At 43.6% G+C, this 19,894-nt stretch overlaps 1 protein-coding gene across 1 annotated transcript in view; it reads left to right on the top strand.

The window, feature by feature from the left end:
* The window catches only part of LOC126336046 (protein lozenge-like), a gene marked incomplete at its 5' end in the record, with an annotated part of 433,243 nt that overhangs the window by 284,813 nt on the left and 128,536 nt on the right, over nt 1-19,894 (top strand). Inside the window, one exon of the mRNA XM_049999526.1 lies at nt 13,118-13,288. Within this exon, the coding sequence (XP_049855483.1) occupies nt 13,118-13,288 (171 nt within the window). The remainder of the gene's footprint in view (nt 1-13,117; nt 13,289-19,894) is intronic.

The raw sequence follows: 19,894 nt of genomic DNA, 5'->3' as shown, positions 1-19,894 counted from the left end.
TCATGGCAATCGGCGGAGGTGAACGGAGCATGTGTTATGACTCCATGAACGTTCGTTGTGTCATAACACGTGTTCCGTTCACCGTCACCACCTGCCATCATGGTATGAATCGTCTGAAGATGATCACGTCCTGACAGAGACCGGCAAACAACTGTACATGAATTTTTCATAGCCATCGAGACTGTTTTCAAATGAAACATCTTTCAGCCATCTACTTTCCAAACTTATTTTATTTGGCGACCAGTTTCAGCGATTTACTACGCGAGCTTCAGGCCCCTGACCGACATGTAGAAAGATTTCACCTTGGTTCTGGTCAAAACAGGGACCAGCAGTGCTGGTATTAGTAGAATTATGCTTGCTATAGCGGTCACTTCACCCATCATATGCCGACTCTCTATTTTTAATGTACGATTCAGCCTGCCAGTTTAACGTCACTGCATGAGTATCCTAACCAAAAACAAAACATTTCAAGTTCACACGGAAACGAATGTAACGTTTTCCGTTCAGTTAAACATAGACAAGCCCGTCACTTACTTTCTTCTTTCCTATGGGGTCACAGCATGTATCAAGTCGAAGAATCATATATTGATATTCATCCAAGTTTTTGCTGTTATTGACAGTTTGTTAACTCGTTATATTTACATCTTAAGGAGACCGTTTCGGCAACTTTTGCCATAAATTTAGACAACATTGTCCGTGGAGTACAGCGATCTGTTGCTATCTTTAGGTTAAAGTCAACAGTCGAGATCGCAATAATATTTTTAATTTACCGGTTACGGCTTATGTTAAAGCTACCCTCAGAACTTTTGTTCTGCTATGGCTGGTTCTGGCGGATCCTCAGTTTTCTCGTGATACCGCGATCGTACACTCACAAGTGTAAGGGTGCGCCTTTCAACTTTTTCGTAAGAGGAGACGTGGTGTGGCGACTTTAGTAAATTGCCGTTTTGTTTCCGGTTCGAAGTGATGAACCCATCTTTCATCGCCTGTGACGATGATCGGCACTATACTGTCACGATCAACCTCGTAAAGCTCATGAAAATCTGCAGAGATGGTCCTTCGTCGGTCTTTATGGTCTAGTATTGGGTGGTGAGGAATCCATCGGGCACACACGTTTGATCACACCAACTGAATGCGAGTGTGTCAGCACAGCCAAAAGAGACGTCCAGCTGAGCAGCAAGATGTCTGAGATCCATCGATCACCTCCAATTAGTGTCCGCACGTTCCACTTCTCTGCTGCTGGCCGGCACGCGAAAGACTGGACAAGTTTGCACGACCTTGCTGCGACGATGACACACGCCTCGTCCAACGACTCACCGTGCTTTTGTTCACTGCCAGATCTCCGTAGACATTCTGCGAGCTCTCTGGTTTCCTGGCAAAGAAAACTTAGATCGCTGCCTGGAATGCGCCTCCGTTGCAGACGACACTTTGAAGGCTACGTATAGAGCCTCTAGTTACAGGAAATTCATGTAATTGTATTGGCTGAAGCGGGAATAATCCACCATGACCGAGAAAAAATTCCACATTTTTTTCAGTCAAAAGTGAACCTGAAAAAAATTGTGTGTCATTACTTATTGAACGCCACTCGTAATAGTGCGTAATAAAATACACTTTTAATATACGATCGATATGTTCCTTGAAAAGTAGTGCTGCCTTAGCTGTGTGACGAAGATTAAGCTTTGTGTGCACCTTTCGCCGTGAACCAGCATGCAGAGATAGGGCCTCTTAGCGGGTCTCCTCCAGCTACAGCAAGTGGTGTGGCCCTCGAGCGACAATCGATGCTGGGGGCAGCTCCTCGGCGGTGGCGGCGGCGGCGGCGGCGGCGGCGGTGGCGGGGCTGTCCACAAGATGTCTTGAGGCGAGCCGCGAGCCGCAGCCGCAGCCGATACCGCGCCGTAGCGCCGCAATTACTGCCCGCTCGCCTCTGTGCTCACCCCGGCCGCCCTCCTAACCCTTCCCAGGCCCCGCCAGCGCGGCCATTACAGAGGAGCTCGGCTAGCCTAGACGCCAGCTTCTGCACTTATCAAACGCCTATAAAAGGCTCCTATTGTCAATCATTACTCTTCTTCCGCCCGTGTAGCATACGAGGAAATCTTTACTAACGCCATAGGACAGTTGCAACATGTATAAGCACCACTTTGCTAGTAACGAATCAATTCCATTTCAACTTGATGCGACAGGCTTTAGTATTACTTCCTTCCCTACATACTGAACAAATTCCCCTTTGCGTCTGGTTTTAATTCATTTTGGCCATTAAAATGCTGACACCATGAAGATGGCGTGCAATAAATGTTAAATTGCCATTGTTATTTTACGAGGCGTATTCCGGAAGTGTGGCCCGATCGGTCGCGAAATGGAAACCACAATGAAAATCAAAATTGTTTTACAGGCGATAGTTAGCCACATCTTCCAGCAATGTCTGTACATAGTCGGAGCTCCATCTTAGGCATCTGTCGTAGCGTTGTACCAAATTTCCAATACCCTCGTCATAGAAAGCAGCCGCCTACACTTTTCACCGATTCTCTCTGCTGACCTGCAATTCGCAACGGTTCATGTCAGCAGACATGAATATCAGAGGGAGCAAAGTGTGGGCTCTATGGAGGGAGATCAAACACTACCCATCGAAAACGCTGTAGGGGTGTCCTCATTGCACCTGTAGAGTACGGCCGAGAATCGTCATGAAGAAGGAAATGCCTGACAGTTGTGTGGGCTGCATCAGAACGGGTGAAATCTCTCACGCGCACTCATACTTGGTGGAAGACACTGTTTTCTAGGCGTCTCGATGTGGTCATTGGGCGCTCAGAACTGAAAAGACAGACTTGAAGCACTCCAAAAGCCTACTAGAGACATTGTCTAACACACCTATGTAAAGCTTTATCGGATTTCTACTGTGGTTTCCATTTCGCCACCGATCGGACATTACTTTCGGAATACAAGTCGTACAAGTTCCTCTGGGGTTTGTGACTTACGCCATGTAGCCTACTGCCTACTTCTACATCTACATGTACATGGCTACTCTGTAAATCACACTTAAGTGCCTGACCGAGGGTTCATCGAATTACCTTCACACTAGTTCTGTATTAGGCCACTCTCGAACAGAGCGCGGCAAGAACGTATGCCTATATCTTTCCGTCCGAGCTCTGATTTCCCTTATTTTATTACGACGATCGTTTCTCCCTATGAAGGACGGTGACAACAAAATATTTTCGTATTCCGAGGTGACTGAAATTTCATGACAAGATTTAAATTTCATGAGAAGATGCCGCCGCAACGAAAAACCCCTTTGTTTTACTGATTCCCACACCGAGTCCTGTATCATGTCCGTGCCACTGTCTCCCCTATTTTTCGATAATACAAAACGCGCTGCCCTTTGAACTTTCTCAACGTACTCTGTTAACCATATCTGGTAAGGATCCCACGCCAAAAGAAAAAAAAAATGTTTCAAATGACTCTGAGCACTATTCGACTTAATTTCTGAGGTCATCAGTCGCCTAGAACTTAGAACTAATTAAACCTAACTAACCTAAGGACATCACACACATCCATGCCCGAGGCAGGATTCGAATCTGCGACCGTAGCGGTCACTCGGTTCCAGACTGTAGCGCCTAGAACCGCTCGGCTCCTCCGGCCGGCACTCCAATAGAGGACGGACGAATGTAGTGTAGGCGATCTCGTTAGTAGATCTGTTGTATCTTGTAAGCGTTCCGGCAACGAAACGCCGTCTTTGTTTCGCCTTCCCGACATCGTTTTCTATGTGTTCTTTCCACTTCAACTTGCTTAGGTATTTAGTCGAATTTACGGCCTATAGATTTGATCTATTTATCGTGCAACCGAAGTTTAACGGATTACTTTTTAGCACTCATGGGGATGACCTCACATTTTTAATTATTTAGAATCCATTGCCAATATTCGCACTGTACAGATTTCTTTTCTAAGTCGTTTTACAACTTGTTTGATCTTCTGATGTCTTTACTAGACGATAAACGACATCATCTTCTCCAGACAGCCTACGAAGGCTGCTTAGTTACTTAAATGAAATGGAAAAGTATTTAGAAATGCCTTCGGTAATACCATGGGAGGAAAAGTAGTATTTTCTAACTCGGAAAAATACTGATATTCTTATTCTGTATGATCTTTGCCTTGCTGAATAATGAATGTCAAATTAGGCTTGAATTAGGCTTAAGTCAAAGCTACTGATATAGCATTGTCTCTGTATGGTAGTACTAAGACCGAGTTTAAACACGTAAATACATTTTGCACTGTTTACCGTTATAAAACATCGCACTTCGTATATTACGATCGAATGAAGCGGGTTCTCGTTTGCAGATACTAAAATTACCAACACTCCAAAAAGTCGACCAATAGTCCACATTGTAATGGGTAATTTGGAGTTATATTTAATGTTGTTGTGGTGTGTGTTGTGGTGTGTAAGTGTTATTGCAAAACATGTGAAAATGTAGCAGCAAGAATAACAGTATTATTTGAAAGAAAGAAATAAGATCTGACAATTCTTATTTATGTGCTGCGAGCCCAACTATATCGAGTTTCAATAATTCCATACTTGACATTAAAATGTATGCACCAAATAACTAATATATCATACCACCACATCTAACCACAATAACACTAGCGTCGTAAATATTTCTATTTAAAGTTGCTGATGAATTAGTTTTGGAAAAATTAGTCTTACACACTAGCCATAAAATTATTTCATTACGTAAAGTCTAAGATTGTTCTACTGAATGTTATCTTCACTTTTACAATAGAAAAGTAATAAATTCCTGTAGGTTCTTGTCCTCGAAGTTCAAATGCTGTATAATCGATATAAAGAATTAGTGTCTGATTTTTTCTGCACTTTAAAATTACTTCTCCATACGCTCGCATAATGGTGGCAAACAAAGCATAGTCTGGACTACTGCAGACACAAATCTGAAACATTTGTAGTTGGTTATTTAGTTACAAATAAAAGTCTGTACACTAGAATTCCATTTAGTAAATTTTTCCTTTGACCACTTACGACTACCTTTTACAATATTTAAAAGAACAGACCTCAGCTTATCTTCGATCTCATCCGCTTCATACAACATAGAGAAGAAGAACAAAAGAAAGAAGAATTCCATAGACAATACAAAGCCAATACACTCTTTTAGTGGTATTACCTTTTGCTTTGTGGTTATTCTTTGTAGGAAACTGGTTATAAAATAATAAAATATATTGTTGTCATTTCACAATATAATAATAATTCACAATATAATAATAAGTCTTTTCTCAGTTAAAAGTCATTTCTGGGGAAACAATCGTTAATTCCCACTCACTGGCGACACAAAATATTCGCGTTGACATTACAACACTTCCACACGAGCATCAGCTAGTACAGTTACTAAGCACACTATTTACGAAAATAGCTTCTGCTTTAAGAGGGACCTACGCAGAGTCTCTCAAAGTACTTGAATGAATATCAAGGCTTATTTTATTCTGGTACTGTTAATATAAAACAACTCACACTTACATCAAGGTGCGACATCCAATAGACAGAGCATCAGGACAATATACAGATTTATAAATGAACGTCGAACATCCATTCTGTTCAGAACAATCTAGGTAGGACTATGAACATTACACAAAAATTTCTTTGGGTTATTGTTACCCCTTGATAATTACAATATTGTCGTCGGCACTTTGAAGATAGCTTAAATACTTAACATCTTTTATTTTATATAGATAACTTCAAAACACAGCTTAAAATACAAAATAGTTAACGGCGGTAAAAGGAGCGCCACTGGTTCAAAAACACAACTGTGGGAAAACTACAAGACATACATAAAACAGATTCATATTAGTGGACAGCGGATCTCTTCAAGTTTTTAATTGACGTTATGGGCCCTCTAACTGTCTGCTAGTGGTATGCTCTGCAGATAAGCCACAGGGCATATTATGAATCGAAATTTAGAGATGCTCTAGCTACTGACAAATGCCATTTTCCAGCCTGTCATTTAGTTTTCATTCAGTAGTCTTCTAAATCCCAGACATAATTATCAATAACCCCACGTATACGGCTGATTATCATTTCAGCGCCACCACACAAAAGTAGTTTGCAATAACGACACCCACATTCTGAATGTAATGAAAGATTACGAAGGGAGTTTTTTATTTAGAAATCTCATTTGAATGTTGATTGTCCTGTGTCGGAATACGACAGTAGAAAGGATGCGATGCATTTAGAAGGGCTTTATCTAAGTGCCACTCAGAACTTCAGTGGCACCACGCGACTAGCGCTCGAGAGGACAGACATAATTTCGTTCATGCTGGATCGTTTAGCTATGTCAGATTCCCTGAGTCAGGAAATAGGTTACTTCAGCTAGACAAGTATCCACACGAACCGTGCGACGTCTGGAGCACCATGGACTATAACACAGCGGCCATTATTGCTGTTTCCCTTGACGAGTAGTGCAGAGAAGTTCCTCGACAGTGTTGCATCCAGCGACAACACTGGCCATACCATGGCGGAACTACGTCGTTCTTTAGGCGTCACTCGGGTCTGCATACAGCATCAGTATGGACTTGTCTGTCTGTGTGGGCTCGGAGACGAATGAACGTTGCCGTATAGCATTTGGCATAGTCTTGCGGGTACATCACCTGATATAATAGGGTAGAGTACCGTCGGGTACTCAACACGATCACTTCTGTACATATAGTCCGTAATTTGGACGACAACGGCTACAATTATGAGATGTGGAGCCCAGTGGCTAAGTCACAGCTTCCAGATCTCGGTGAAGTTATCGTTCAAGAAGATAACTCCAAAACTCATGTTGCTGGAGCTGTCCTGACCTACCTCGACGCGGTTGTTCGAGTGTTTCCCTGACCAGCACGTTCTCAAAATCTCTTACCCATTGAAAACACCTGGCCATGGTTTGCCGAGAGACTGGAGTACCACCACTCACCAGGCACTACGATTAATGAACTATGGTACAGAGTTGTATCAGCACGTAATGAAGTACCCCCATCTGTCCACCAAGCTCAGTTCGACTGAGCACCGAGCATCGCTGGAGCTATGTTTCTGCCAGGTACAGAATGAATGAACTATGGTACAGAGTTGTATCAGCACGTAATGAAGTACCCCCATCTGTCCACCAAGCTCAGTTCGACTGAGCACCGAGCATCGCTGGAGCTATGTTTCTGCCAGGGCTGGCAGTTTTGTATATTAAATTTTGCACCCCACAAATCCCTAAATCACACAAGAATTTAATTATTAATTCTTCCACATATAATGCACGCCCAAAGCAGGTAAACATTCGCTATTTTATGTCTTTTCTTGTGCTAAAGTTTAAATAATACTTCGTACTGGAAATGCTCGAGTTCTTTTTAATTTCCAGTTTTTTGATGTATTTCTCTATTTTCTAAAATCACCAACTTTTCCGTGAAATTTGAGCTGAATATTTCTTTTTTTTTAAAAAAAAACTGTGAGTTGTTTAGAAATTATAGGCAACTGAAGAAGATATTGCAAGAGAGACCATGTTTGCAGGAATTTTCTTCTTTGGACGTGAAAATATTTTAGATGGTATTTTCAATAAAGATTACAGTGTTGGATAAATGTAATGTTTACATTTAAATGCCAATTTGTTTTAAGTCACCGTCTTATAACACGACAGGATCACAAAACACCGACCTTCGTACGATCCTTGAACAGAAATTGCAGGAATGTGGGTAAGAAGCAATGGGCATGGGGAGAACGCTTCGTTTTAAAATTCCGTTGACAATGGCTGAAATAGTGCCCACATTGTACGTTAACTATTCATTAATGTCATCGTGCAGTTCATCAACTATCTTGATAACTGAGTTGAGATCACAAAGTCTTTGTTTCCGCATTAGGAATTAATGCTGTTGCTGCTTGAGTCTCATGACGAAACGGGATACCTTAGATATATTCGAAAGAGTGTTTACATTGCTGTGCGGTTTTCGCTTAGTTATAGCGGACAACGTGATAAATTTTCTGACATAAGCAGGCTTTTTCTAACGTTCATAGCTGAATTACAGCACCGACTTCGTTTCCTTTTATCGTTATGGAACTACAGTGCGCAACATAATCACTTTTCCGAAGTGCCTGCGTGCAACCTTGTTCTCTAATAGGGCAAAAGCGTGGCGCACTGAGACATGAGACATCACCGTCTTGCTTGGCGACGTTTCAAACAGCAACGTTTCGACAGATGTAAAAATAAATAAATAAATAAATTAAATAAATGGCCACAGCACAGAAGTCCTTGTAACGTGTAAAATGAGTTAATGAGGTCACCTTGGAACAAAATTTCACCACATTTCTTCCCAATGTCACCACGGACGTGTCACATGCTCGGGAGGTCGTCAAAACCCCTCTTACCCACATTTCACCCCTCTTTCAACGCCTCTGCGATGGAGGTCAGAACGGGATCTCCAAGCGTTAAATCACGCGGGTTTCTTGTGGGTAACGTTCCAGACACACCTTCGCTCACAACAGACACGAAAAGGCAGCACCTCGTTTCCTAGGGCATTCATTCCCAAACATTTCGCGTTCTAAATCGACAGTTCGAGTGCGATGAACAGTAGGATTACGTTCTTCACAGCCTTTGACACTGTTGACACTCTGCAGCGTATCAATCTCCTCTGAGGACATGTTGATGCTGCATCCTCATTGAAGGTGATTGCATGATCGCAACCGTTTGGAGCGCAGAGCGACCGAATTTTAGCTCTCATGTAGAAGTTGGAACCACTAGGAACCATTCAACACCATTCGACGAAATTTGAAACTGATCCGAAGCAGCTAAGGATGCTTAGGCTTTTCAACGCTCGTGTTTTGTATTCCCCTGTGTTTTGATCACGGGGATTGCGACATAGATACATGCGTGAATAAAACGACAAAGGGTCTCTCTAAGATCATCCAGTTCGGCTAAACCCTCGGTGACACCCATCCAACTACGCTGAGAATTTCAAAAATGCACCTGCATAGCCTTTATAGACGACGCCCTAGGTGCTTGAAGACCGGCAATCCTTTGACATCCTTCTGTTCCGGATGGCCTACTACCAAGCGTAAGAGCAGCAGTTCAGCGGCGAAAGACCAACAGACTAACCTGCCTGCAGGCGGTTGGTACTCCAGTCTGTACAGGTACGTTTGCAAATGATCAGTAACGATAGGTTGGTGCTATCGACGGTCTTAGTGGGACGCTTAGCAGTTTTATTGTAGTGAAATATGGTGTCCATATGACATCACTAACCCACTTTACAGGTAACATGATCGTCAGACGCGTGCCCTTTCTTTGGTGAGTGTTAACACCGTGCCGTTTGAAGCGTCTTCAAGTCCGAAGGCTACGTCGCAGGGCACCACACTTCTACACTGTTACAGAGGATGGTTGTAGGCAACTTTTAACCAAATTTCAATCTTAAACATAGTGCTAGGTAGAAATTACGAGGTTTGGAAAATGTAACCATTTAAATCTGTTGCGCATTGTATACACAATAGAATGAACCTTCAAAGGAGACACCAATGACATAACGTGAGTGGATCCTAACCAAACCCCTGTCTCGCTGTCAGGAGAAGAGGCTACACAAACATCTGCCTCATTGTGCCAACTGTAAACAAATATGTTGTAATATTCTTTTCAAATAAGAACCTTTTACGATTACAAAATTTTGTACATGGCTGCACGTTAATAGACCGTGAATAGTTACAACTGACAGAAAAACAGCCCTAGGTCACTAATTTTAACGAATTAACTGGGTTTCAACACTCCTAGGCGTGCCTTCTTTAGAATTTAATCACAGAATGGTCTATATTCTATAGCATGGTCACAGAAATATGACTAAAAACCTATGATAGAGTATAAGTACGGAATCATCGTGAAGGACTGACTGTACTTATATGTCATTTCTAAAATAATAAATATGCCAAAAGGGCATTAGCCACAAAGATATTTAAGATAAAGAAAACTGTGGTGGCGAGCCACTAAGGGTTGCTCGTTACTGGCGTGGTACAGGTTGCAAAATGGAGTCCGTATATTGCTTGTTAGTGGTATGTTTAGGGTGGCTTGGCTTAGCCACCTTTTTCTATGAGTTCCGGGTGATCCTGAAGACAACCCACAATATTCTGATGGTCGTTCAGGCATATTTTTCTTATAGGGATCGTGGTCTTCGTTGCCTTACTCTAGAGTAATTACATTATATTGGTTTATTACTCCAATTTTTCGTCGTATCTCTATTACGCTGAAAAAAAAGCTGGCAGTATAGTGCAGTTGTCTACGTTATGCGGGTATGTCTTGTTTGGAAACAAACTTGTTTCACTTACTCACGATGTTTGCTGTTGACAACCGTAACTCCCAATTTATTCTTCGCCCACAGGCTTTCATTTAGTACTGCTTGATTCCGTTTGAATTTGTTTTCCTGGCTGTGATACTTATACGTTAACTGAAATAAAGGGAAGTTGGATGAACAGTTGGTCGAGATGCACAGCGCGTGCCGGCCGCGGTGGTCTCGCGGTTCTAGGCACGCAGTCCGGAACCGTGCGACTGCTACGGTCGCAGGTTCGAATCCTGCCTCGGGCATGGATGTGTGTGATGTCCCTAGGTTAGTTAGGTTTAAATAGTTCTAAGCTGTAGGGGACTGATGACCACAGCAGTTGAGTCATATAGTGCTCAGAGCTTTTTTTTGCACATCGCGTGTTGGTTCACTGAATGCAGTGGAAGCGCTGGGAAACGACGCTATGCCGAGCTATCATAGAAGCGAAAGCAACCACAATGCACGACAATACACCTGTTTCGTCTAAGGTTTGTTCTATTAGCCTGTGTTTTTTTTAGATTAAACGTTAGAGGCTTTGTCACTGCCATGATCAAACTGTTTGATCAAGTGAACATCCGGAAATGAGGAACACATTTATAGAATAAAAATTTACTTCAGATGCCAGAAATTTTTTTAAAATTTATTCCGCAACTAGTTTCGTAGCATGAAGCTTCATCTTCAGGTGCCACTAAACAATTATGAGAACCCGAATGTGTGGTGGTCAGGCCAGTCAGTCATTGGCAGTCACATCCACGGCAAGCAAACGCATGAGAGCATAGGTCCAGCAACCACACAACCCCCCTGAAAAGAACGACACGGAAGTACTGAGAAAGTATTTTCACACGATTAATGATAGCTGGGGTAACAAGGCGAATACATCTTCATCTACATGCTTACTCTGCAATTCAAACTTAAGTGCTCGGCAGAGGTTTCATCGAACCATTTTTATACTACTTCTCTACCATTCCACTCTCGAATGGCGCTTGGGAAAAAAGAAACACTTAAATGTTTCCGTTGGAGCTCTGATTTCTCTTATTTTATTATGATGATAATTTCTCCCTACGTAGGCGGGTGTCAACAAAATATTTTCGTATTAGGAAGAGAAAGTTGGTGATTGAAATTTCGTAAATAGATCTCACCGCAAAGAAAACCGCCTGGGTTTCAGTGACTGCCACACCGACTCGCGTATCATATCAGTGACACTCTAACCCCTATTGCGCGATAACATTTAATGAGCTGCCCTTCTTTGCACTTTTTCGATGTTCTCCGTCAATCCTACCTGGTAAGGATACCATACCACGCAGCAGTATTCCGGCAGAGGACGGACAAGTGTAATGTAGGTTACCTCTTTAGTGGGTTTGTCGCATCTTCTACGTGTTCAGCCAACAAAGCGCAGTCTTTGTTTCGCCTTCCCCCCAATATTATCTATGTAGTCTTTCCAATTTAAGTTGCTCGTAATTGTAATTCCTAGGCATTTAGTCGAATTGACAATCCTTACATTTGTGCGATTTATCGTATACCCAAAATTTACCGGATTTCTTTTAGTAGCCATGTGGGTGACCTCTCAATTTTCTGTGTTTAGTGCTAATTGCCACTTTTCGCACCATACAGAAATTCTCTCTAGATCATTTTGTAATTGTAATTGTTCGTCTGATGAAATTACAGCGCCATCTGGAAACAATCTAAGGGGGCTGCTCACATAAATCAAAATTGTCTGAATATTATACAGAACAGTCTAGTCGCTGTTGAAATTCATGGTGCGACCTTCAGTTGACATTGATTGGCGATCCATGGAGTGAATAGGTGAATAGGTGGATAGGTGAATGCAAACAGCGGTTTCAGTTATTGTGATCGCTTCTCAGTTTTGGTTATTGATAACTTGATACCAGTGTCTGAGTTTAATTTGTACACCACTGAAGATGATCACCATGTGATCGAAAATCGATTCTGCTGTCAATATTACGGCCAACGCTGACCTTCCTTTTAATTTCTACGTAGCATAATTCGCTACTAGTTTCTGTCACCGTTATCAGACTGAGCTGGCATAATTTCTTTTGTTCAAATTATGGTATAACTTCCCTGCCGTTTATGCAAGCTAATCTTGATAATGGTCACTGTCCGAAACTTGTAGCAAACTATGCAAACTAAATAACAGGTGAAGGTTTCCTCATGAATTTCAACAATTATTTGGCGGCTGAATATCACCACTTGCCTACATACATAAAGTCTCGAACGCGTGAAACACTTTTATTCATAAGTATTGACCGGTTTCGTCCCAATGTGGATCATCCTCTGTCCATATTCCAGTGATGAGGTGTGGGGATGTTGGCACGGAGCAGGAACTGTGGATACCACCCACTGATGTCGACGTCAGTCGGTGATATCCGCAGTTACTGCTCCGCGCCATTGTGTCCACACGTCATAACTGGAGAATGCTCCGTGGATGATCCACATCGGGTTCGAACCTGTCACCACTTGCTAATAAAAGTATTTTATTCGATTAAGACTGTACTACATAACCTTTTATTGCTGCTCATTGTGATCGCTGCTACTCCCAATACGTCTATAAAGAAATCAAAATTACATTCTTAATCGGTGGAGCTTTCGGAGAATGTAGGTTCCTTGCGCTTTAACAGAATAGGCCATGAAGACTTGGTGCAGCTGGGGTTTCAGCCCATAGACTCCTTCGTTTGTTTAAAATAAGAGTTTCAGAAACCTGAGTCTGTGCCTCCAGATAGCCTAAGTGGAGAGGTGAGTCGCGGCGGCGGATGGCCGGCCGGTGGTAGCATCCTAGAGCAGGTTGCACGTCTGACGGCAGTGCTGTGCTCTCTCCTAGGGCAGCAGCAGCAGTTCCACGCCTTCGCCTTCGGCCAGCGCCCCTTCCTGCCCGGACACTTCGGCAGCCCTCTCGACCCGTTGCAGCGCGCCGCCTCCGACCCGCTGTCCGGCTCGCTCAGCTTCCGCATGCCCTCCATGTCCAACTGCCAGAGTAAGTACCGCATTGCACTCACCAGCTACATGCTCTGCAAGACAACTGCCAGAGTCAGTACCACACTGCGCGGTCTGCCTGCAAGCCCTCTATCTGCTAGAGCAGTGATTCCCAACCTTTCTGAAGTAATTTCCCCTGAATAGTCAGACACTACACCACTGGCCATTAAAATTGCTACACAAAGAAGAAATGCAGATGATATACGGGTATTCATTCGACAATTGTACTAGAACTGACATGTGATTACATTTTCAAGCAATTTGGGTGCATAGATCCTGAGGAATCCGTACCCAGAACAACCACCTCTGGCCGTAATAACGGTCTTGATACGCCTGGGCACTGAGTCAGAGCTTGGATGGCGTGTACAGGTACAGCTTCAACGAGAAATCACAGTTCATCAACAGTAGTGACCGGCGTATTATGACCAGCCATTTGCTCAGCCACCATTGACCAGACGTTTTCATTTGATGAGATATCTGGAGAATGTGCTGGCCAGCGCAGCAGCCGAACATTTTCTGAATCCAGAAAGGCCCGTACAGGACCTGCAAGATGCGGTCGTGCATTATCCTGCTGAAATGTAGGGTTACGCAGGGATCGAATTAGAGGTAGAGCCACGGTTCGTAACACATCTGAAATGTAACGTCCATTATTCAAAGTGCCGTCAATGCGAACAAGAGATGACGGAGACGTGTAACCAATGGCACCCCATACCATCACGCAGGATGATACGCCAGTACGGCGATGACAAATACATGCTTCCAATGTCCGTTCACCGCGATGTCACCAAACACTGATGCGACCATCATGATGCTGTAAACAGGACCTGGATTCATCCCAAAAAATGACGTTTTGTCATTCGTGCACCCAGATTCGTCGTTCAGTTCACCGTCGCAGGCGCTCCTGTTTGTGATGCAGCGTCAAGGGTTACCGCAGCCATGGCCTCCGAGCTGACACTCCATGTTGCTGCTAACCTCGTCGAACTGTTCGTGCAGATGGTTGTTGTCTTGCAAACGTCCCCATCTGTTGACTCAGGGATCGAGACATGGCCGCACGATGTGTTGCAGCGACGCGGATAAGATGCCTGTCATCTCGACTGCTAGTGATACGAGGCCGTTGGGATCCAGCACGGCGTTCCGTATTCCCTCCTGAACCCACCGATTTCATATTGTGCTAACAGTCATCGGATCTCGACCAACGCGAGCAGTAATGTCGCCATATGATAAACCACAATCGCGATAGGCTACAATCCGACCTTTATCAAAGTCCGAAACGTGATGGTACGCATTTCTCCTCCTTACAAGGGGCTTCACAACAACGTTTCATCAGGCAACGTTGGTCAACTGCTGCTGGTGTATGACACATCGGTTGGAAACTTTCCCCATGTCAGCACGTTGTCGGTGTCGCCATCGGCGCCAACGTAGATCACTTCATTGCTGAATTCCTTACTTGTGAACTGGCAGAAAATGTATGACCTCAGGCCGCCAATGTTTTGTGTGTTTCAACTGCCATTAGTAATAATACTAATAATAATATTAAAGTGTAGACCCTACAGTAGCGTAGCAGTCATTACATAGTTTCTGTTACGTGTGTTGTCAATGAGTTCGTTTAGTGCTACAAACTGAATAATGAAACAATATCCAGTCTATTGCAGGAACAACTAGAAGAGAGCATTTTCATGAGATATTTCAGCGTATGTGATATAATTGTACGACTATGTGAGGAAGCTGTTGTTTATACATTCGTTTAACAATTTGTAACCTCCGCCACATTGGGACATACATTAATGTTAATATTCGAAAAAATATGATTATTGTGTAAGCAGTTTTACAGGCTTACGAAATACTGACATTGGTAACGATCTTTTAGTTTAGTTTCGTTTTTCTTTTCACCCGTCAGAAAATTTCATTTTACCCTTCAGACGGCAATTGCTTCCAGGTTGGAAGCCACTGAGTCAGAGTAACTAATGTACTACGCTTTCCGGCGACATGTCCAACTACCAGAGTAAGCACCGCACTACTTTCTCTGGCTGCATGCCCTCCATATCCATCTGCCAGAGAACGCACCACACTGCACTCACATAGTCCCCTGTTGTCTATGTACGTTTACCAGATTCAGTACCGCAATGCACTCTGCCCACCTGGTATCCTATGTCCATCTGCCAGAATAACTACCACATTGCACTCACTGGTCACACGCCCTCCACCTGCCACAGTAGGCATCACACCGCACTCAGTGGCCTCGAGTTCTTCATGTCTAACTGGCAGAGTGAATATCGCACCTCGCCGACTGCTCAGTGACTACACGTCTTCCTTTTCTGTAGGACTATTAGTTGCCACATAGCGAGCGAGAGAATATGAAAATGTTGCATGTGGTGTTTGAAGGTGTTGTGGGATGCATAAAACCCAGAGGTAATGGCCACTGTGTCACTCTCTATGTGATTCAAAATTGGCACAAGGCAGTCGTGTAAACGCTCCATTGCTGACATAAGTCAAGATAGTGAAGTCATGCTTATGTGCCAGTCAGTTGTGTGGAGTCAGTGCAACAATATGTATCGACCTGGAGACTAGACGGAATGGCAGAACGGATTATCGTGTTAAGACGTGTCCATGACCAAAGCATGAATGAAGCTGCCTGGTTTGTTGGTGTATCAAGCCATGTAATACGGCCTCGTAACGGCTGTAGTTCACAGGGAATGAAGACGAGTGATGCAGCTTGTCTCTGGCAGCTGATTTCAAACGTGACAGATATTGCTGCAGTCAGTGAACGAAAATCTGTCTCAGGTCTCTCAACGAGCGTTGTGAAAGGAGCTGTAATTTGGAGGCCTGCACCTTGCAAAGGCCAAACAAAGCGGGTATTGCACACTAGCTGACAGGAGGAGTACAGCGTAATGCAACGAATTTGTCTCTTTTTACATGATAGAAGGTGTGTATCGTCGGCCCAGTGAGGCGGTTGACAAGCAATGTGTAGAGGGTGTGGTTCATGATGGAAGTGATTCTGTAATTTGTTGAGCGTTTTTTCGTACCACTTGGCCTAGCGGTTCTAGGCGCTTCAGTCTGGAACTTCGAGACCGCTACGGTCGTAGGTTCGAACCCTGCCTCGGGCATTGATGTGTGTGATGTCCTTACGTTGGTTAGGTTTAAGTAGTTCTAAGTTCTAGGGGACTGATGACCTCGGATGTTAAGGCCCATAGTGCTCAGAGCCATTTGAACCATTTCGCACCACGACTTACCGTGGAGTTATTTCGACATTCTCAGTGACGAAATGTGCCCATTTTTCTACATCACGATAACTGTGCAGTTGTTCATCCCATCTTCCAATCTTCTAAGATCACAACAGCCGATTTCACAACTTTCACATGTTTGGCTGTAACTCAGTATTCTATTGCATCTCAACTATCTCGCTAAATCAGCAGATATTAATCCTATAGAAATTGTTTGGGACTGTTTAGGTCTGTTGGAGAAACACAGTAACCTATAGTCTTATAGTCTGGTAGCTCTATAGAATCTGAACTTCGATTAGTTTCAGCAGGATATGGCATACATGATGTATTTTGTTGACTCCATTCCCCAGTGAGTGGTGGCCATTATCAAGGCTAGAGGAGTCGTAAATGTTTCTAGCATGATGCTTCCTTAGAGGACTAATATTTTACTCGTTTTGCTTATAACAAGAAGAGTCCTAGACAATGGAAGATAACAGGTTGGTGTAACTCAAGAAAAGGAAGTTTATAGCTATCAACTGTCGGCAAGCATTCAACTTACGGTTATTATAGCCATGATCACTATAACAGAGGCAGTACATCATACTGATCAATAATGCATACTACTCATAGATGAGTCAACAGCTTGCCAAATATAACGATATTCTACAGTGATATGTACGATTTTACACATCTACATCTACATCCATACTCCGCAATCCCCTGACGGTGTGTGGCGGAGGGTGCCTTGAGTACCTCTATCGGTTCTCCCTTCTAATCCAGTCTCATATTGTACGTGGAAAGAAAGATTGTCGGTAAGTCTCTGTGTGGGCTCTCATCTCTCTGATTTTATCCTTATGGCCTCTTCGCGAGATATACGTAGGAGGGAGCAATATACTGCTTGACTACTCGGTGAAGGTATGTTATCGAAACTTCAACAAAATCCCGTACCGAACTACTGAGCATCTCTCTTGCAGAGTCTTCCACTGGAGTTTATCTATCATCTCCGTAACGCCCTCGCGATTACTAAATGATTCTGTAACGAAGCGCGCTGCTCTCCGTTGTATCTTCTCTATGTCTTCTATCAACCCTATCTGGTGCGGATCCCACACCGGTGAGCAGTATTCAAGCAGTGGGCGAACAAGTGTACTGTAACCCACTTCCTTTGCATCTCCTTAGGATTCTTCCGATAAATCTCAGTCTGGCATCTGCTTTACCGACGATCAACTTTATATGTTCATTCCATTTTAAATCACTCCTAATGCCTACTCCCAGATAATTTATGGAAGAACTGGTTCCAGTTGCTGACCTGCTATATTGTAGCTAAATGATAAAGAATCTTTCTTTTAAGTATTCGCAGCACATTACACTTGTCTACATTGAGATTCAATTGCCATTCCCTGCACCATGCGTCAATTGGCTGCAGATCTTCCTGCATTTCAGTACAATTTTCCATTGTTACAACCTCTCGATATACTCGGTGAACTATCGATGTTATCCACAAGGATTCCGAAGACGAATGAATCACTTCGTGGCATTCGCTTCAGAACTACTCCAGGGATTCGACAGGCTCCAGCCGGCCGCTGTGACCGAACGGTTCTAGGCTCTTCAGTCTGGAACCACGCGACCGCTACGGTCGCAAGTTCGAATCCTGCCTCGCGGATGGATGTGTGTGATGTCCTTAGGTTAGTTAGATTCAAGTAGTTCAAAGTTATGGGGGACTGATTCCCTCAGAATTTGAGTCCCATAGTGCTCAGAGCCTGTTGAACCATTTTCTTGAGCAACGGTCCTACGACACTCGCCTGCGGCACACCTGAAATCACTCCTACTTCGGAAGACTTCTTTCCATTGAGAATGACAAGCTGCGTTCTGTTATCTAGGAACTCTTCAATTCAATCACAAAATTGGTCTGATAGTCCATATGCTCTTACTGGGTTTCACACGATCGTCTTTTTCGAAACACATGCTGATTCCTACAGTCTAGTCTCCAGAAAATTCATTTATACTCGAATATAATAGGTGTTCCAAAATTGTTCAACTGATCGACGTTAGTGACATAGGTCTACAGTTCTGCACCTCTGTTCGACGTCCCTGCTTGAAAACGGGGGTGACTTGTGCCCTTTTCTAATCTTTTGGAACACTACGCTCTTCTAGAGACCTGCGGTACAGCAGTGTATAACATCGTTATATTTGGTATGCCGTTAGTCATTTATGAGTTGTATATATTTTTCATCCATTTGCCGTACTGCTTTTCTTCCAGTGGTGATAGTTATAATAACTGAAAATGGTAAATAATCAAGCTGAACGTGTCCATATAAAGCAACAGTTCATGCTTTGTAATGGATGGATGGATATGGTGTTATGGACGCTCAACAGTGTAGTCTTTAGCACTCGAACGGAAACAACAACGGACGACTCTCACTAAAATGCAGCAAGTGCAAAAATAAGACTAAAATTAAAGGTGACAGTCTACATAGGCATTGTGCACGTCAACAGTAGCAAAGTGGAAAGCAGCACGTAAAGAGGATAACTGCAAGAGAACATAGGGGAAGGGGTTAAAATGAAACACATAGCACATGTTTGGAACTGGCCTCTTACAAGAATAAAAAGGAGTGCTCAGTTACTCGGCCACACGCAAAAAATTCCAATCTAAAATTTTACGCTGAAGCCCAGAAACATCACAGTACCTTAAAACTTTCTTGACACTCGCCTCGTCATCGGCTAAAATCGAGGGCAGATCCCCACTAATATTAACTTCCGCCCTGGCAGAACGATATAAATCACACTTAACTAAAATGTGGCATACAGTGATTCGTACGTCACAGGTATCACACAGCCGGGGTTCCTCTCGCCGTAGAAAGAAGGCATGCGTAAGACGACAGTGCCCTATGCGAAGACGTGTAAGGGTCACTTCGTCACGCCTAGGTGACCGGCAGGAGGAACACCACGGCTGTATGGTGGGTTTCACCCTCACCGCCTGCCATTCCTCCTCCCACAATTGCAAAGACGTCCGCCGCAGCACAGAAACAACACCTAGCAAAGGAATAGAACATTGTGTCACCTTCGGTAATCTGCAGGTGTCCTTGGTGGCTCGATCAGCTTGTTCATTTCCCCGTATGCCCACATGCCCTGGCACCCAGCAAAAGGACAATTGCTTGCCCTATCGTTGAATGTACAGTTGGTCGTAAATCAACTGTTCCAACTTCTCCGCTGGGTACAGGTTCTGCAGTGACTGTAATGCGCTCAGTGAGTCAGAGCAAATTAGGAAGTGTTTGCCCTGAGTACACAGTATCTGCTCCAATGCCTTCAGGATCGCGTGAAGTTCTGCGGAAAAAACAGTGTATTCCTAGGGCAGGCGAATCCTGATGACACGTTCGGGGAACACTACTGAGCAGCCAAGAAAATCCCCC

This window comes from Schistocerca gregaria, chromosome 2, assembly GCF_023897955.1.
Source record: "Schistocerca gregaria isolate iqSchGreg1 chromosome 2, iqSchGreg1.2, whole genome shotgun sequence".
Lineage (NCBI taxonomy): Eukaryota > Metazoa > Arthropoda > Insecta > Orthoptera > Acrididae > Schistocerca > Schistocerca gregaria.
The sequence above is the reverse complement of the archived record's forward strand: the minus strand, read 5'-3'. Positions and strand labels throughout refer to the sequence as shown.